The sequence below is a fragment of the Gavialis gangeticus genome, unplaced genomic scaffold (genome assembly GCF_001723915.1).
Source record: "Gavialis gangeticus isolate Ggan-Ray unplaced genomic scaffold, GavGan_comp1, whole genome shotgun sequence".
In the NCBI taxonomy this organism is placed as follows: Eukaryota; Metazoa; Chordata; order Crocodylia; family Gavialidae; genus Gavialis; species Gavialis gangeticus.
Window position 1 is genome coordinate 32901816 of NW_017728997.1, and position 14896 is coordinate 32916711.

The window sequence follows — 14896 nt, forward strand, 5'->3', positions numbered from 1 at the left end:
CACAGTTGTATAATACACACTTAAACTCTACAGAGCTTTGGCCCTAGCAGAAATACTATTTTATGGCCATGTCGAAGTTTCTAGTTATATTAAAAGAGTATGGTAAAAGAAACTTCTTTTTTTGTCTTTTGCGTATCCTTTTTTGTTTGGTATGGTGTCCTGCTACCTTTTGTCTTTAAAATTAGAAACTTGTTGAGGGTTGGTTGTTCCAGTCTTTGGGGGTTTCCAAATAATTGACTAAAGATTTGTGCGGTAGGTAACAGGTAACAGGTATTGGTAAAGAAGTGCATTTTTCAGAAACACACTACTGATTTCTTTTTTTGTATTTTTATTAAAAATTGCACTGCAGTTTTAGCTTGTGTAATTTTTGGAGTTGTTGATGATAAGTTTAGGTTTTCAGAAGGGTGGACTGCAGGCTGGTTGGATACTTATTTGATTTTTTTTTTTTTTTTTTTAAATATTTTTTTACAGAAGTCCCTCCTTTTCTGGTCTGATAATTCACTGATTGGCAGGGTCAGGCACTGGTCTCTTTTTGAATTAGCTGAGACCTCTGTAACTATATGCTCCTTGGGAACCTATTTCTTCCAGCCATTTCAGTGGCTAGAAAAGTGTATACTTTAGACTATTCAGTGGATTTACTGACTCTTACTGGTGAAGTAGTTCCATATGAGAAATTTTCTTAAACCTAGTTTGATATTACTGAGCTACCATAAAGTAATATCACTTCAGTCTGTATACCTTAGTTTTTTCACATCACACTACTTATTTTGTTGTATGAGACATATTGTTAGAATGTGTTACTGAGATCCTTGTTTATTTGAAATATCCTGCAAATGTTTAGGTTCTTCAAGTATAATTATGGATGTTAATGTATGATAGTAAACACAAAAAAAGATTGTTGCAATTTAGCAGTCCCTCTAATTACTCTTTCTCTTATATAGGTTGCACAGAGCATTGAAGATCACCATCAAGAAGTAATTGCCTTCTGCAGAGAAAAAGGTTTCCATGGTTTGGTTGCATATGACTCCGATTATGCATTGTGCAACATCCCTTACTATTTCAGTGCCCATGCCCTAAAACTGAGCCGTAATGGGAAAAGTCTCACAACAAGCCAATATCTGATGCATGAAGTTGCCAAGCAACTGGACCTGAATCCAAATCGCTTTCCTATTTTTGCTGCTCTTTTAGGTAAGTGGAGTAATTCAAGAAGTCTTGCATTACATGACTAGCAAGACTTACAACTTAAATTGCTTTAACAATAAATTATTGTTTTTAAACGTATAATTTTAGCCAAGTGGAAGGACTCAGGCAAAACTTCTCCATTGCACCACCCATTTTCCTACCCTTTGTGTCTGAGCTGTTTTAAGTCTGTCATTCTATGCTGTAGTGGTGTTAGGATTCTCTGGACACTACGCATTTATGAGGGCAGCCAACTTTTGAGTCTGCAGAAATGTCTTGTGAACATCTGTGAAGGTCATTTCAAAGAAGCATTTGAAATAACTTCAGAGTTTGTGAAGAGAAACAGTTTTTGGGCAGTGTTAATTGGTAAACATTTAAGCTCTACTTTGATCTTATTAATCTTAAATTTTGACTTAGGCATATGTACTTGTGTACTCTTTCTGCTGTGTGTTATGCTAAAAAACAAAACCAACCCCCCTGCCATTATGTAGTGTATTTTTAACTTGATCACTTCTCCTCCCCCTCTTTGGTATAGTAGCATAAAAGTGTTGTACAAGTGTAAATTTCTAGAACTACAGTTGCCTGGGCTCATGTCTCCATCCAGTGAGATGAAGCTCAACAGCCATTTTATTACAGAACAATGTAAGACCAGAACTGAAGAATAATATATTTGAGTGACACTGCTGGGAAAGTGTGGGTAGATAGTGTTTGGCTACAAGACTGCTGTTTGACTTTTGCCTGATGAAATAATGACTCTTAATTAATTGCTGGTCCCATTTCCTATGGTACTGAGGTTTTCTATGACAGCCTTCAAAATAATAAGACTTACGTAGATTAGTACACTTTCTTTAAAAAGAAAATAAAAGAAAAACTGTAAAAAAAAACAAAACAAACAAACAACCCCCCCCCCCCCAAAATAAAAACCCTCCCAAAAATACTGACTATGTATGTTTTTGATCATGATATGCTGGATAGAATGCCAAACTAGGTTGGGAGACCTGTGTTTTATTCCCATGTCTCCCACTGACTTGCTACATGACTTTGGGCAAATCATATGCTCCATAAAATGAGAATAATTTTAAAGTGTTTTGAAACCTGCAGATAAAAAGTTCCATACATTGCTCCTTCTGTATGCCAGTGTTTTTGTCAACTTACTGACTTTAACGAAATCCAAGTATGTATTTTCCCTAGCAAGAAGAGAGTGAACCGTGTATAGGGTAATTAAAAAAGAAACTGCAATGCGTCTACAGTAAGGAGGCAATATTTCTGATCCTGCCAGTCCACATTTTCTTTCCATGTTGAAATAGTTACAGAGTTGGGTAATGGTGGCAGTGAAAAATGACTATTTACATTTTGGAATTGAAACACAAATTTTGAGTTAACTGTGTGGCTTTAAGATTAAGGGACTTGTAGTATTGGTGGGTCTTGCAATGCATTTTTATTAAAGTTGTGGAAACCATAATTATTACAATTTGTGGTAATTCTCCTAACCAGTAGTGTACAAAATGATGAATTATACACAAATAGTATTTTCTTTATCTACCATGGAATTATAGCTATCTGTGTTGTTCAGGATTCATCAGTTCAATCTTGAGAAATGAGACTCGTGCAATATTTTTCCAAAGCACTGATAAACAGCTAGTCATGCTTGAAGTTTTATGTCGGTGGTGATTGATAACCTACTTCAGTTGGCCCCTGCCAGGCAAATATACCTTAATTTGTATTAAACAGATAAAGGCAAGTCTTATTTTTATGTTTAAAGGTGCTGATATTGTGCTTTGAATTGCCTGAAAGCTGATTTATATTGCACTGAAAATTTTTCATAAACCTATAGACAGTTTTTTTCTCAAAGGATCAGAAGTTGGTTGTTTTTGCATCTTCTCAAGTTGGTTCAAACCTTGTGTACATATCAAACCAGCAGCATAGTTGGTTTTACGATTTTTGTAGGGTGACAGATGGAACGGTAGGAAAGGGTCTTTAGGAACTCTGCATATTTATGGAAAATAGACTTAAAAGGTACATTTATTCAGGCGTATCAATGCTGTGCTGTATGTTTAATGTTGTTATAATGCATGTTGCTGAATTTAGGCGCTATGGTGGTACAAACTTTATAAAACTGTATTTGGGATTAAAGTATTGCCAAGGTCTTCAAGAATAACTATCAGCTCAAAATTCTCAGAAGAGAGAGAGTAATATTTCAGTAATTCTAATCAAAATTTAAAATGTACAAGCCCAATGTTTCTGTAACCTGGAATACGTGTTAAAGCAGTTCAGCTCATAGAATCTAAGTTAAGCTGTCCTGGCTTGTTTGGCTCCACAAGCCTCAAATTACGTTCCTTTAGGGCCCTATACTATTCTGTGAACCTTATTGATGAGTGAAGATAACCATCATGGGTGAGGATTACAAAGAGCTTGTCTACATGGAGAAATTGGCTGGCATAGTTAGAGGGAAATATTTACTTTGTTATGGCTGTGTAATTCATCCTTGTGGGCATTTTCTGAAATGAGTGACTTTATTCTAGAACAAGTCTAAATAGGTTGCTGTCTTAATTTTTATGGTATTTCCAGGGGGGAGTCATTCTTATTCCAAAATGGAGTGCCTATATGGGGAGTGATACTCACATAACAGTAATTGAATAATCATTCTGCCTTGGCTATATGGAACAATCTTCTTGGATGGATTCGTTTCTACTTCTCTTTTGGATTTTAGTTCCAGAGGTTAACTTCACGAAAGGTTAACTTTTGGGGCTGAAATTTTTCTAGAACTGATGATTTATTTTCTGGGTGTCATTCTTCACATTTGAGGGAAAGAAAGCTGTGCTATTTAGTGCAAGTGAAATGAAGACTTTTTTTTTTAAGTTTATTATTAATGCGTTTTGGACTAAGGAACTGAAACTTGGCAGTGAAATAGTCTTAGCAGTTGAGTATTTCAATTAATATATAATGTTAGTTATTTTGCAAGTTTGAGGATTTAAAAATCACATTCTGAAGATGGTGGGTGTAGGTTACAAGTCTTTCCCTCTCTCTCCCACAGTGCTCTGTAACTAGAGAAGAAAGTCTTTGTACTGTGCAGGTATAACTTAGTAGTGTAGTATAGGAAGGAGTGCCCCACCCAGTGAGCAGTTAAGATGGTGCCAAAACACCCTATTTCAGTGTTTCCCAAACTTTTGATATGTAATATGAACTTTTTTTTTCCTGAATTAAAATTAGTGGCACACTTTGCTCTTACTCCTGAAAAGGGTTGTCACACACACACACACACACACACACACACACACACACACACACACACACACACACACACACACACTTATCCCCTCCCGCCCCCCAAAAATTTCTCCTGCACGCGCACACACACACACACTTACTTCCTCCCGCCCCCCAAAAATTTCTCCTGCCAGAGGAAGTCATACTAGTGCTGAGATATACTGTTAAAAATGACAGCAGAAAAAAAACTGCCCTGCTTTTCCCACTATCTGCCCCTCCTGACTCCTGGGCTGTACCTGAGGGGGCTCTCACTCCTGCCAGAGCCAGGCTGCAAAGTGCAGCTTTGTGTCTTTCCATTAACAGTAAAATGTGCTACTGCAGTGGTGGCAGCAGTCTTTAGAAGAGCAGCTGGGGCAGGTGCAGAGTGCCAGGCAGGGGAGGAGAGCATTTACCTCCTCACAGAGGGGGATGTTATCTACTCTCATGCCACACTACCCCCTTTGGGAATCACTGCCCTTTTCTGACTAGAGTGGGTACTTAATGTTTCCCAGCCAAACTCCTCTTTTCTTTGGTTGAACTCTTCATTAAGTATTGACTTGAAAACATTTGTGTGAATCTTGGCTAATGGAAAGCTAAGCATGTTTTGATGTAGGGGCTTCAATAATCTTTTTATGTGGATGTTGCTTCAATTTGCATATAATTTTTCTTTAAAAAAACTGATGATACGCGGGCAATACAAAAAGGAGTTGTGCAATTAAAAGGAGTTGGGAAAGTTTAGTGCTAAGGTTGCATGTTCAATGTTAATCTCTTCCTTCTCATGACTATACTATATAAGAAGTACTTGTTTGGTTTGAGATGTAGTGTGCACTTATTTGTGCTCTTTTGCAGAATTTTTGAAGGACATACACTTCATATATATATATGATGTACTTCTTAATATTTAGAATACCTAACAGTACACAGAACAGGTTGCTGCATTTGTGTGTCTTTTAGTTTCTGAAGAATTATCAAGTAATCAGACTCAGGGTGGGTTTGAATTAAATCAAATAGATTTAAATCACTGATCAGGAAGCCTCGATTTAATCACCTTTTTCTACAAAAAGTGCATTTTTGTTGTTTGATATAACCTGCACTAAAATATTCCCAAACAGGGTCTCTTTTATGGCCTTGCAAGCCTGCTACCATGATAGGTTTTCCCTTCAACCATACCATTCCCTCGCTAGATCTCGGATCATTGGAGAGGCTACACACAGACACTTACCACTCAAGACTTCTAGAATAGCCTGCTCAAAATGTTTCTCTTTTGTTTCCCTTCCCTTCTTGCATTTATCTCCAGGCTCCTCCTCCTTGCCCAGGTCTACTTCACCCCCAACAATCCTCTGTTCATTTAACATTTTGAAACTTTGCACTTTTAGAGAGAGGTAAAGGCTTGACTCTGTGTACAGAAACTTGCAGAGAGACAATCGGGCTGATAGGTAATCAGGTCTGTTCTCTCTCATCTCCATATACTGTTGTTAACAAGGATGTTATTTCTGGAGAGACAAATCTACAGTTTGAGAACTGAAACTAAGTGTCACAGAGATACTTAATGGGATCTTCTAGAGTAGACTGAGCACTAAGTCCCATTGGGTAGAGTGGTTTTCTTTAATATTTAGTAATCTGTAGAAGAGCCTCTGGAACCCCATAAGATTGGACCCCTAATATAGTCCATGGCCTGTTGTTACTTATTTATAAAACTTTTCTAAAAAGGGTACATGAATATATTGTCTCAAGTAAGTTATAATCCCTATTCCATGATGATATCTTTGAGCTCTAACCCATCTTAAAATAAAACTATGTATAGGTTTGTTTGTTTTTTTTTTTAAAAAAGCATCTTAACAAAAAAAAATAAAAAATCAATAAAAATCCGATTGATTGATTGATTTAAAATCATTCATTTTACCTACTCTGATCAGACTGTTACAAATATAGACAGAGGCTTAACTGGGGAGATGCATTAAGATTACACAAGAGTTGGTTTTGTGACCTAGAGACTGAAAGTCTAAATATTTTACAACCAAATCTTAGTTTTTATAGGTGTTGATGGAACTTGTTCAGGAAAGTTTCTGACTTCCTTGGGTTCGGTGAATTTTTCAGCCTTAGTAGAGGACAATGGAGTGTTATCTTACATGGCCTCCAGTGATGCAGCGGTTGGTAGTGCTGTTCTACAGTTGGTATGTGAAAAGCATTTGAATGCCTGCATGAAATATATTTATAATCTTCCAGTTAATTGCTGCATGTTCTCAGGAATAATATAATAATTTATTCTCCGTGACAGTTGCAGAAGGAGGTAAAGGATTGAATAGGCATGGAGATAAAGTTCCATTTTTTAAAATTTCCATTCATGTAAGGATTGTGGAATATTGGTTGGTTGTTTTTATACTAACCATTGCCCAAAAAGCATCTGCTGCTGAACTGGCAAGGGGGCGACTGATAGGAAGGTGCTGAATTTTCTTCTTATTTTTGCATGGTGAATAGCATTAAAAGTCAGCTAAACTATACTACATTTCTAATTTTCCTTGTAAATAATCGCTATGACAGCCACAGCAATAGTATGTGGTGTATGTGAAAATATTGTTCAGGAAGATGGGTTTGTGGAAAGTTTGAAAAATCCTGCTTTTTAAATAGGCACTGAAAACTTAGACTGCTGTCACTTTTCAGAAACAACCCTGCCCCCCAAATATTAAATTTTCTGTGAAAAAGGGTAAAGATTTTATCTAGCTGTTTTGAAAATCTAGTTTCAGATATGCTGTGTTCTCTTGCTGGTTTTATTAGTGATTTTTTTTTTTCTTGCTTTCTTCCCCTCTTTGAAGATCTCCTCCTGTTTTTTCAATCCCTTCTCAGATTGTAATGTAACTGTGCTTTGGAAAAAAATCATAAATGACTTTCCACTTTGCTAAAATCATTTAAGGGTAATGATCAAGTAGTTAACCTGCTAGTGCCGTTCATTCCTCAGTTAACAAACTGACTCCAAGTTGTATTCAGTATAAGTAATTAGTAGAACCATGCAACTTGATAACCTGTTTTAAAAGTGTTCATATTAAACTGAAAAAATGTGTAAGGATGACTGGAACATGGAATTTCTAGGGGAAAAATGTAGAGAAACAGTAGCTTTAGCTTGGAATTCAACTTTCTATTGAAGTAGGATTTTTATGCTAACCCTTCTTTAACCCAACATTGCCACATTAAGCCAGTTTGTCTTTATACCTCTCATGCATAATGTTCTTTCTAGGGTAAATCTTTTTTAATGGTTTTAAGGCTTAGTGGAATTAGGCCAGCTGGGAAACCACATACACGATTTAAAAATGAGTGTTCGTTATTTATTTCAAAAGTTTTTTTTCTCCTTATTTTCTGCATCCTTGTCTCAAAAGCCTAACTGCTTCAAATATATTTTGTTCCATTGGCTTCCACCATTAGCCCAGTGGGGTCCAACCATTTTGGCAGCTGTGCCACAAATTAGCCCTGTACAATCTTCAAATGCCATTTTGGTCCCTTTACCTTGCCTGATCTTCTGCTGCTCCTTTCTGGTCCAAACCCAATCTGCTGCCTGTTCCCTCCATGGTCTGCCACATGTCATACATGGGCTGTCCATGCCACTTGTTGGTCACCCTTGATGTAATCCAACCTACTGCTCAATTGGGATCATCCATGTCTAAATAATCCCAAACAAGTATTTATTTAAACCCATTCCTGCCCCCCATAGGAAAAAAAATCAGAATATAATTATTTGAAGTAAAACTTAGCTATTCAAATATATATACTTTGGAAAGTTAAGAACTAAGGTTGGGTTTTAAAAGTGTGGAAGTGCGTTAAATTTACGCTGTTAATAGGCTTTACAGTCTTTTGAACACTTACTCTTTTATAAGTGCAATATTCTAATTTTTTTTTTTTTACTGAAGTCATTGATAAGAATTTACAAACTTAATTCCTCCACTTCCTTGGGTAAACACCTTGATTAGGATTTGACTGTAAATTTGTGTTGCTGCTTATAGAATCAGTGTGCAAAAAAAGTGACTTTTTTTTTAAGGTGTACTTTTAAAAAAAGTTCTGAATATTATATTCTAGGTAATCACATTCTACCTGATGAAGATTTGGCTTCCTTTCATTGGAGTTTACTTGGTCCAGAACATCCACTAGCCTCACTTAAGGTACCAACTTAATCTAATTATTAGCAGTTAAACTAATAATTCATTGTAGCATAAACCATAGTTGTACTTAACAGCACTAGATTAACGCTTAAGGTGCTTGGTCACATGTGACACTGAACATCGGGTGTCTTTCAGCTACATGAAAACTGCACAAATAGTTATTAAGGCACACCTTAGTTTATGATGTAACTTTTCATGGTGTTATTTTTTCCTAGGAAAAGGAATTGGTGGTTGTTAATACATGAAAACTTGTTCCTAGTAAAAGAGTAAGAGAAAACAGTAAGGACAAGTTGGCATGTATCAAGACTGGTTCAAGTACATACAGTCCCTATGCAGTTAATCATTCGTGACTTGAAATGATGGTGTCAGTAAACCAGAGAATGGAATACATAGGAGAGCAGTATAAATTATACTGATATGGCCTTCAATGAATGTGCGAAGTGTGTAGCTTCCATAGTAAAAGAGTTTATTTTATGTCATGAAGTTGCCTCTGTACTGCTGTGCATTCTTCTTCTGTCTCTTCTGTAAAATACGCTTACTTTGTGTAATTGAACGTTACATGGATATGAAGTATTGTTCTTTATTGGTCCTATGCATTTTTTACTTTGTCATTTACATGGCTGCTAAAATTAGTTCCTTATCTGTAATAATGTATATTCATAATTATGAATTTTTTAAAACTTGAAGAAGATAGAGTGGGGTGCTAAAAAATGTGAGACTGCTCCTTGAAGCCTCTCAACAATACCATGCCCATGTGAGGAGACTAAAGTGTAACCTAATGGCTGAAGAGGATTTTATCTCCTAAATTCTCTGCCTTTACTTCTTCCATTAATAAAATAGGCACAATTAATTCCTCTGCTTCTCACACAGTTCCAGTTAGGACAGATCTTCAGCTGATGTAACTTGGTTTTCTGGTGGTGTCTGTGGGATAATGGTCCTTTATGCCACGTGAGAATCTGCACCTCGTTTTGAAAAAAGCTTTCCATGCCTAAACGGTACTGAGGAGGTGTAGATAATTATTTCATTCGTGTTGGTATCAAGCACCGTAAAAGGGCAGGAGAGAGTTGTGTGGATAATTGCTGGCCAAACTGAAAAATCACAATCCTTTACCAAGATAATAAAAATATTTGTTTTTTCCAGTGAAATGAAAAATCTGGAAAACTTTCATGCATCTGTTGCATCCTTTCTAAAGGCACATATGGTTTCTCCCCATTGTTTCCCCATTAACTGGCGTGGCCTGTGAGTAGCATTTCAGGTGTCAGTGACCAACTAAACTCTTATTCTACTGGTTCCCCTTTTTATGTTGAAAGTTAAAAGTGGTCAATAAGCCAAAAGCCACCAGAAGGAGTAACTGAACTACTACAAGGATAGGATGATGATGGTGTCTTTAAAATTACCACTTTCCACTTCCCTTAAACTTGACATCAAGCTGTTCAGCTTTCTGACATGCATGTTAAGTTGTGCTGCTGCAAACTGTAGGTGAGCAGCAAAGCCAAACCTATTTTTTGGGTTGTCAGTGTAGGAGAGGTAGCTATAGTACTTCTAAAGGAAGTCCCTTCCTCTCCTGCTCCAGTTATGTCTGAATTGGAGACCAGTGTATAATCTACAGTTAGTTTAAAAGTTGAATTTGGAGGTAGGTTTAAGCACATAAGAAATTCTGAGGAGGAGGAGGAAGAAGAACCATCCACTGATTTGTTAGAATAGTGGGTGAACTACTAGTGGCATCCACAACACCCTTTTTGGTATTTTGGACTGAGACATTGGGAAGTTCTCTGATCCATGAAAGAAAAATTCAAAAATGAAGTGCACTAAATAAAACAGGGGTGCAGATTGTAGCTGGGTTGGTCTGAGGACATAAGTGGACAAGGTTCTTTGGGTGAACCTGATGTCTTTTATTAGACCAACTTAAATAGTTGGGGGAAAAAAATTTTTGGAAAATTATTTTTAGCAAGGTTTCAGGTTTAAAAACCCTTTGGCAAGCTTAGAAAGTCTCTGCAGTTGGTGTGTGCTCTTCCTGGATGGAATGAATAGTAAAGAAGCCAGAGGCTGGGCTCGTATGCATGTGAGACAGGCAGTCAGTGAAGATGCAAACTGAGGAGTCAGTGTGTGAGAGACAGGCTGGGGGGAGGGAGGGGGATGAATGTAGCAGTTGAATAGTGGAGAGGTACCTGGGGAGTTGGATGTCAGGCAGGTTTTGTGTCATAAATCCAATGACTGTATTTAGTTCATGATTTTTTTTTTTTAGGTTAATGACATGAAGTTCATAGGCTCATCTCTGGGAAGTGTTTGGTAAGTTTCCTTTGAGTATTAGAACAGAGATTGGAGAGAGAGAGTGGTTTTCTTCAAGTTTCTCCTGGATTTTGTAAGGTTCTCCTAGATACAAAAAATCATGGACTAATCCTCAAAGGGTTTTATGAGCCACCTGGAAGAAGAATTCCTCAAGGACTGCACCATCAAACCCTTGGTATACTTGAGATGTATCGATGACATCTTCATCATGTTGACTGAAAACCTGCAGTCACTGATTGAGTTCCATCAGAAATTCAACAATCATCATCCCTCCTTCCGACTATCTCTTGAATACTCCAGCACCAATATCTCCTGTTTAGACATGATGATCACTATCCAGGATGGTAAAATACAGACCACGTTATACAAGAAACCCACAGACCAACATACATATCTGCATAGAACAAGTGATCGCCCTAAGCATACCAAGAAAGCTGTGATATACCACCAAATTTACACTGAGGAAAGTACCTGGGATTACCACCTCACTAGTCTTAAAAGGGCTTTCACTCAACAAGGACACTCCTCCAGAGAGATAAATTGCACGTTTGAAAGAGCCACCCGGATACCACATGAAGACTTGCTGCAGTACAGAAGAAAATCCCCCACGAATCGCACACCACTGGTTATGACATATCACCCCTCAAACTCGTATGGAAAGTCCTCAAACAATTGCAACCCATACTAGGAAGAGGACCCTACTCTTAAAGAGATCTTCCCAGAACCACCCATTTTAGCCTTCAAAGAAGCACCAAACCTTGCTAACCTCCTCACCAGAAACAAACTTCCTCAGGCCCAGAACACACCAAAGGGATCCAGACCATGCCATGACAAGAAATGCAAACCCAGTTACCTGTGGGGGCACATTTCTCACAAGAAAACCACTCTCTCTCCAATCTCTGTGTTCTAATCCTCCAAGGAAACTTATAAAACACTTCTCAGAGGCGAACCTGTGAATTTCACTTCATCCGTCTCCTGGATACAAGAAGTCACGGGCTAAATATAGATATTGGATTTATGACATATAACCTGCCTGACATCTGACTTCCCAGGTACCTCTCCACTATTGAACTGCTGCATTCATCCCCCTTTTCTCCCCTCCCCCCCTCAGTTTACATCTTATCTTCACTGACTGCCTATCTTGTATGCATACCAGCCCAGTCTCTGGCTTCTTTACTTTTCATTCCATCCAGGAAGAGCACACACCAACTGCAGAGACTTCCTCAGCCTGACAAAGGTTTTTTAAATCTGAAAACTTGCTAAAAAAAATTTTCCAACAATTTTTATGTTGGTCTAATAAAAGATATCAGATTCACCCAAAGAACCTTGGCTGCCTAAATAAAAGCAAGTACAATTTTTGCTTTTTTGTGCTGCATTGTACACAAGTGGCAGAGAAATTTGTAAAGGAGTAAGAATGAATTTGTCTATACTCATGCACACATGCGCGGACACATTAGATTATTAAATTAATCTGTATTTAACTTTAAATTAGTAAATATATTTATTTGATAAATTTGTGTGTTTCATTTAATGCACCCTAAACATTTTGAGATCCTAGATGCCCACCATTAGGAACTTTTGTTTGCATGTGTAATATAACCCAAAGATCAAAATATTGCTTGGACAACATGGCAACAGCCATATCTAATAAGGAACTTGTAACATTTGTAGGAAATTACTTGGCATTATGAAAATAAAATATTTTAAAATTCATTTTGCCTTGTTAGCCTTTACATTAAGGGTTTTTTCTTCTTTTTTGCTTTTCAGCTTATACAGTTGTTTCTAGACTAAAATGATTTTTTTTTCCTTGACTTGCACTTTTCTGTGCGTGAGATATTGCCCCTTTGAGTTGTTTTTATTTGGTTTTTGGCATAGTTTCATAAATTATGTCATTGTAAATCTGGCTATAGTGACTTTTTGGTTGACTCTAGATATGGAGAAAACAAAACCGTGCCATGTAAATCTTTGAGGTGCTGTAAGACTGTTAGATAGTATTGTCTTTTTAAAGGTGTTGGTAACTTTGAGCTCTGATTTGATTGGAGTTGGAGCCACCTCAGAGTTCTGGGAACTTGGACCTTTCAGTTTAGCAGGAAAAGGAGGACCTGGTAACTTAGCGTGCAGGTATTGTTTTTCTGTGGTATTCTCTCTCTCCGTGTTTTTGTACATAAGCAGAGTAGTGATTTACATGAAAGGAAAGAGTTTGCTTTCAACCAACTATGGATTGGGGAAGAAAAAAGTGCTTATCCTATCAAATAAATGCTACTTTTATTGTTCTTGTGTGCTGGAGTATTAGTGGGGGGAGGGGGAGGAAAATGAAAGCAACTTTTCTAAAGATGCATAGAAAGTTAAGAAGCTGTAGCTGCTCAATTTGAAGATTCCTGAAAAACAGTGGGAATGGAAAGGGAAATTAAACCCACTCTAATTAGTAAAATTAGGAAAGAATTATTTATTTCTTGTTGCTTGGGTGTTAAAACTTCTTGGAGTAAAATGCTGAAAATTTCTGTTCTGACTGCATTCAGTGGCTACAGATGGACAAAAAGCTTTGCCCAGCAGAGGGAGGGGCTGTCTTACCACTTGTGGCCAATGTTAAATTAAGTTGCCTGTACTGCTATTGCTACAATAGGAGACAAAAAGTACTGTAAGTGCTGTAACCTGATTTAGGCCAGGGTGTTGACTATTTCTGTTTTTAAATTACCTGAACAATTGTTGGCAGTTCAGGTAAATAATAATGTTCAGAGTGAATGAGAGAGAGTATCTTATTCATTGATCAGGAGAAAAGGTCCTTAGAATGACCATCTTGAACAAGGAGTTTATTGAAAATGGAGCAGAACTCAACAAGAAAGAGTTGATCCACATTGCCTTCCTTAAAAAAAATGAATCATGCTTTGATGTATATATTTTTTTTTACTTTATTTCTATTTAGCTTGTCCTGGGTACAGCTGTCATTTTTAATGGATCTATCTGGGAAAGAAAAGAAAAAGGTCAAGACAGTGTAAGGTCAAGAGCAGAGTCCTGGGAACAGTCACGCAAACTGAGAACTGGTAACAAACAGACAGTCCCCAAACCAAATCTGGTGCACAGAGATGCTTCATTGAGTCTGTCTGGCTACCAGTGGGCCAGGGACTTTGGGGATATGGCTAACAGGGACTGTGCCTGCCACAGAATATGTGGCTTCATGGTACATGGTTGTTGGTGGCAGGTAGGTGGGTGGGCACAGGCTGTGCTAATGCAGCCCTGCCTACCTTGCAGTTGCTTGGCCTGTGCCCACTTGACTGGTGTTAAACTAAAGTTTTATTCTAACACTATTGAGAGAGAGGGAGAGAACCTTGAACACTTGCTAGGACACTGGAACTAGAAAATAACTTGGGTTTAGGATCAACTTATTTTCTAGTTCCAGTGTCCTGGCAAGTGTTTGAGGTCCTTTCTCTCAATAATGTTAAAATAAAACTCAAGTTTAACATCTTTCTTACGTAGCAACAAAAACAAAACCTTACCATTGCTTTTGTGGATTTTTATAGGTTACAGATGCTAGGTAGAAATTTAAATTTGTTCTAGGATGGCAGTTTCCATGTTGCAGTTTTTCAGGTGTGAAGTTCCTCCCCTTCCCCATAGTGGAGGAGGCAGTGCCATCCACTTATAGCAAATATTATAGTGCTCTTTTTTGGATAAAATGTATCTTGATGACTGTTAGGCTGTCAAACTGATGATAAGGCTTTTAACAAAAAAGTTTTTTACAGCTGCAAGACTTGTCATGGGAAATTCTTACATTTTGTCAAATAGCTCTACAAAATGGCTATTTTATCTTTTCAAAATGCATCAGTGGGGCATTTTCCTTTTGTCTGCCAATCAGCTTTCATAAAATGTGCATACATATCTTATTTTCAACTGGAAAGGAAACCCTGCAATTTCAGGATAATGCCAAACACTAACCCAGTAGATATAAGGTGAGCTTCCTTCCAATTATTTTGCTTTTGAAACCTTTTTCCATATTTTCACTTCCTTGAAAGGCCTTTGCAGAAAAGAGGAAATTACGG

General features: G+C 37.5%; 1 protein-coding gene across 3 annotated transcripts in view; it reads left to right on the top strand.

Annotated features, from left to right (window-relative positions):
• FAM120A (family with sequence similarity 120A) overlaps window positions 1–14896 on the top strand; it is a 93424-nt gene that overhangs the window by 6174 nt on the left and 72354 nt on the right. For all 3 annotated transcript variants that reach the window (XM_019505044.1, XM_019505045.1, XM_019505047.1), the window contains exons 2-3: window positions 942–1188; window positions 8491–8573. In XM_019505044.1, the coding sequence (XP_019360589.1) occupies window positions 942–1188; window positions 8491–8573 (330 nt within the window). The remainder of the gene's footprint in view (window positions 1–941; window positions 1189–8490; window positions 8574–14896) is intronic.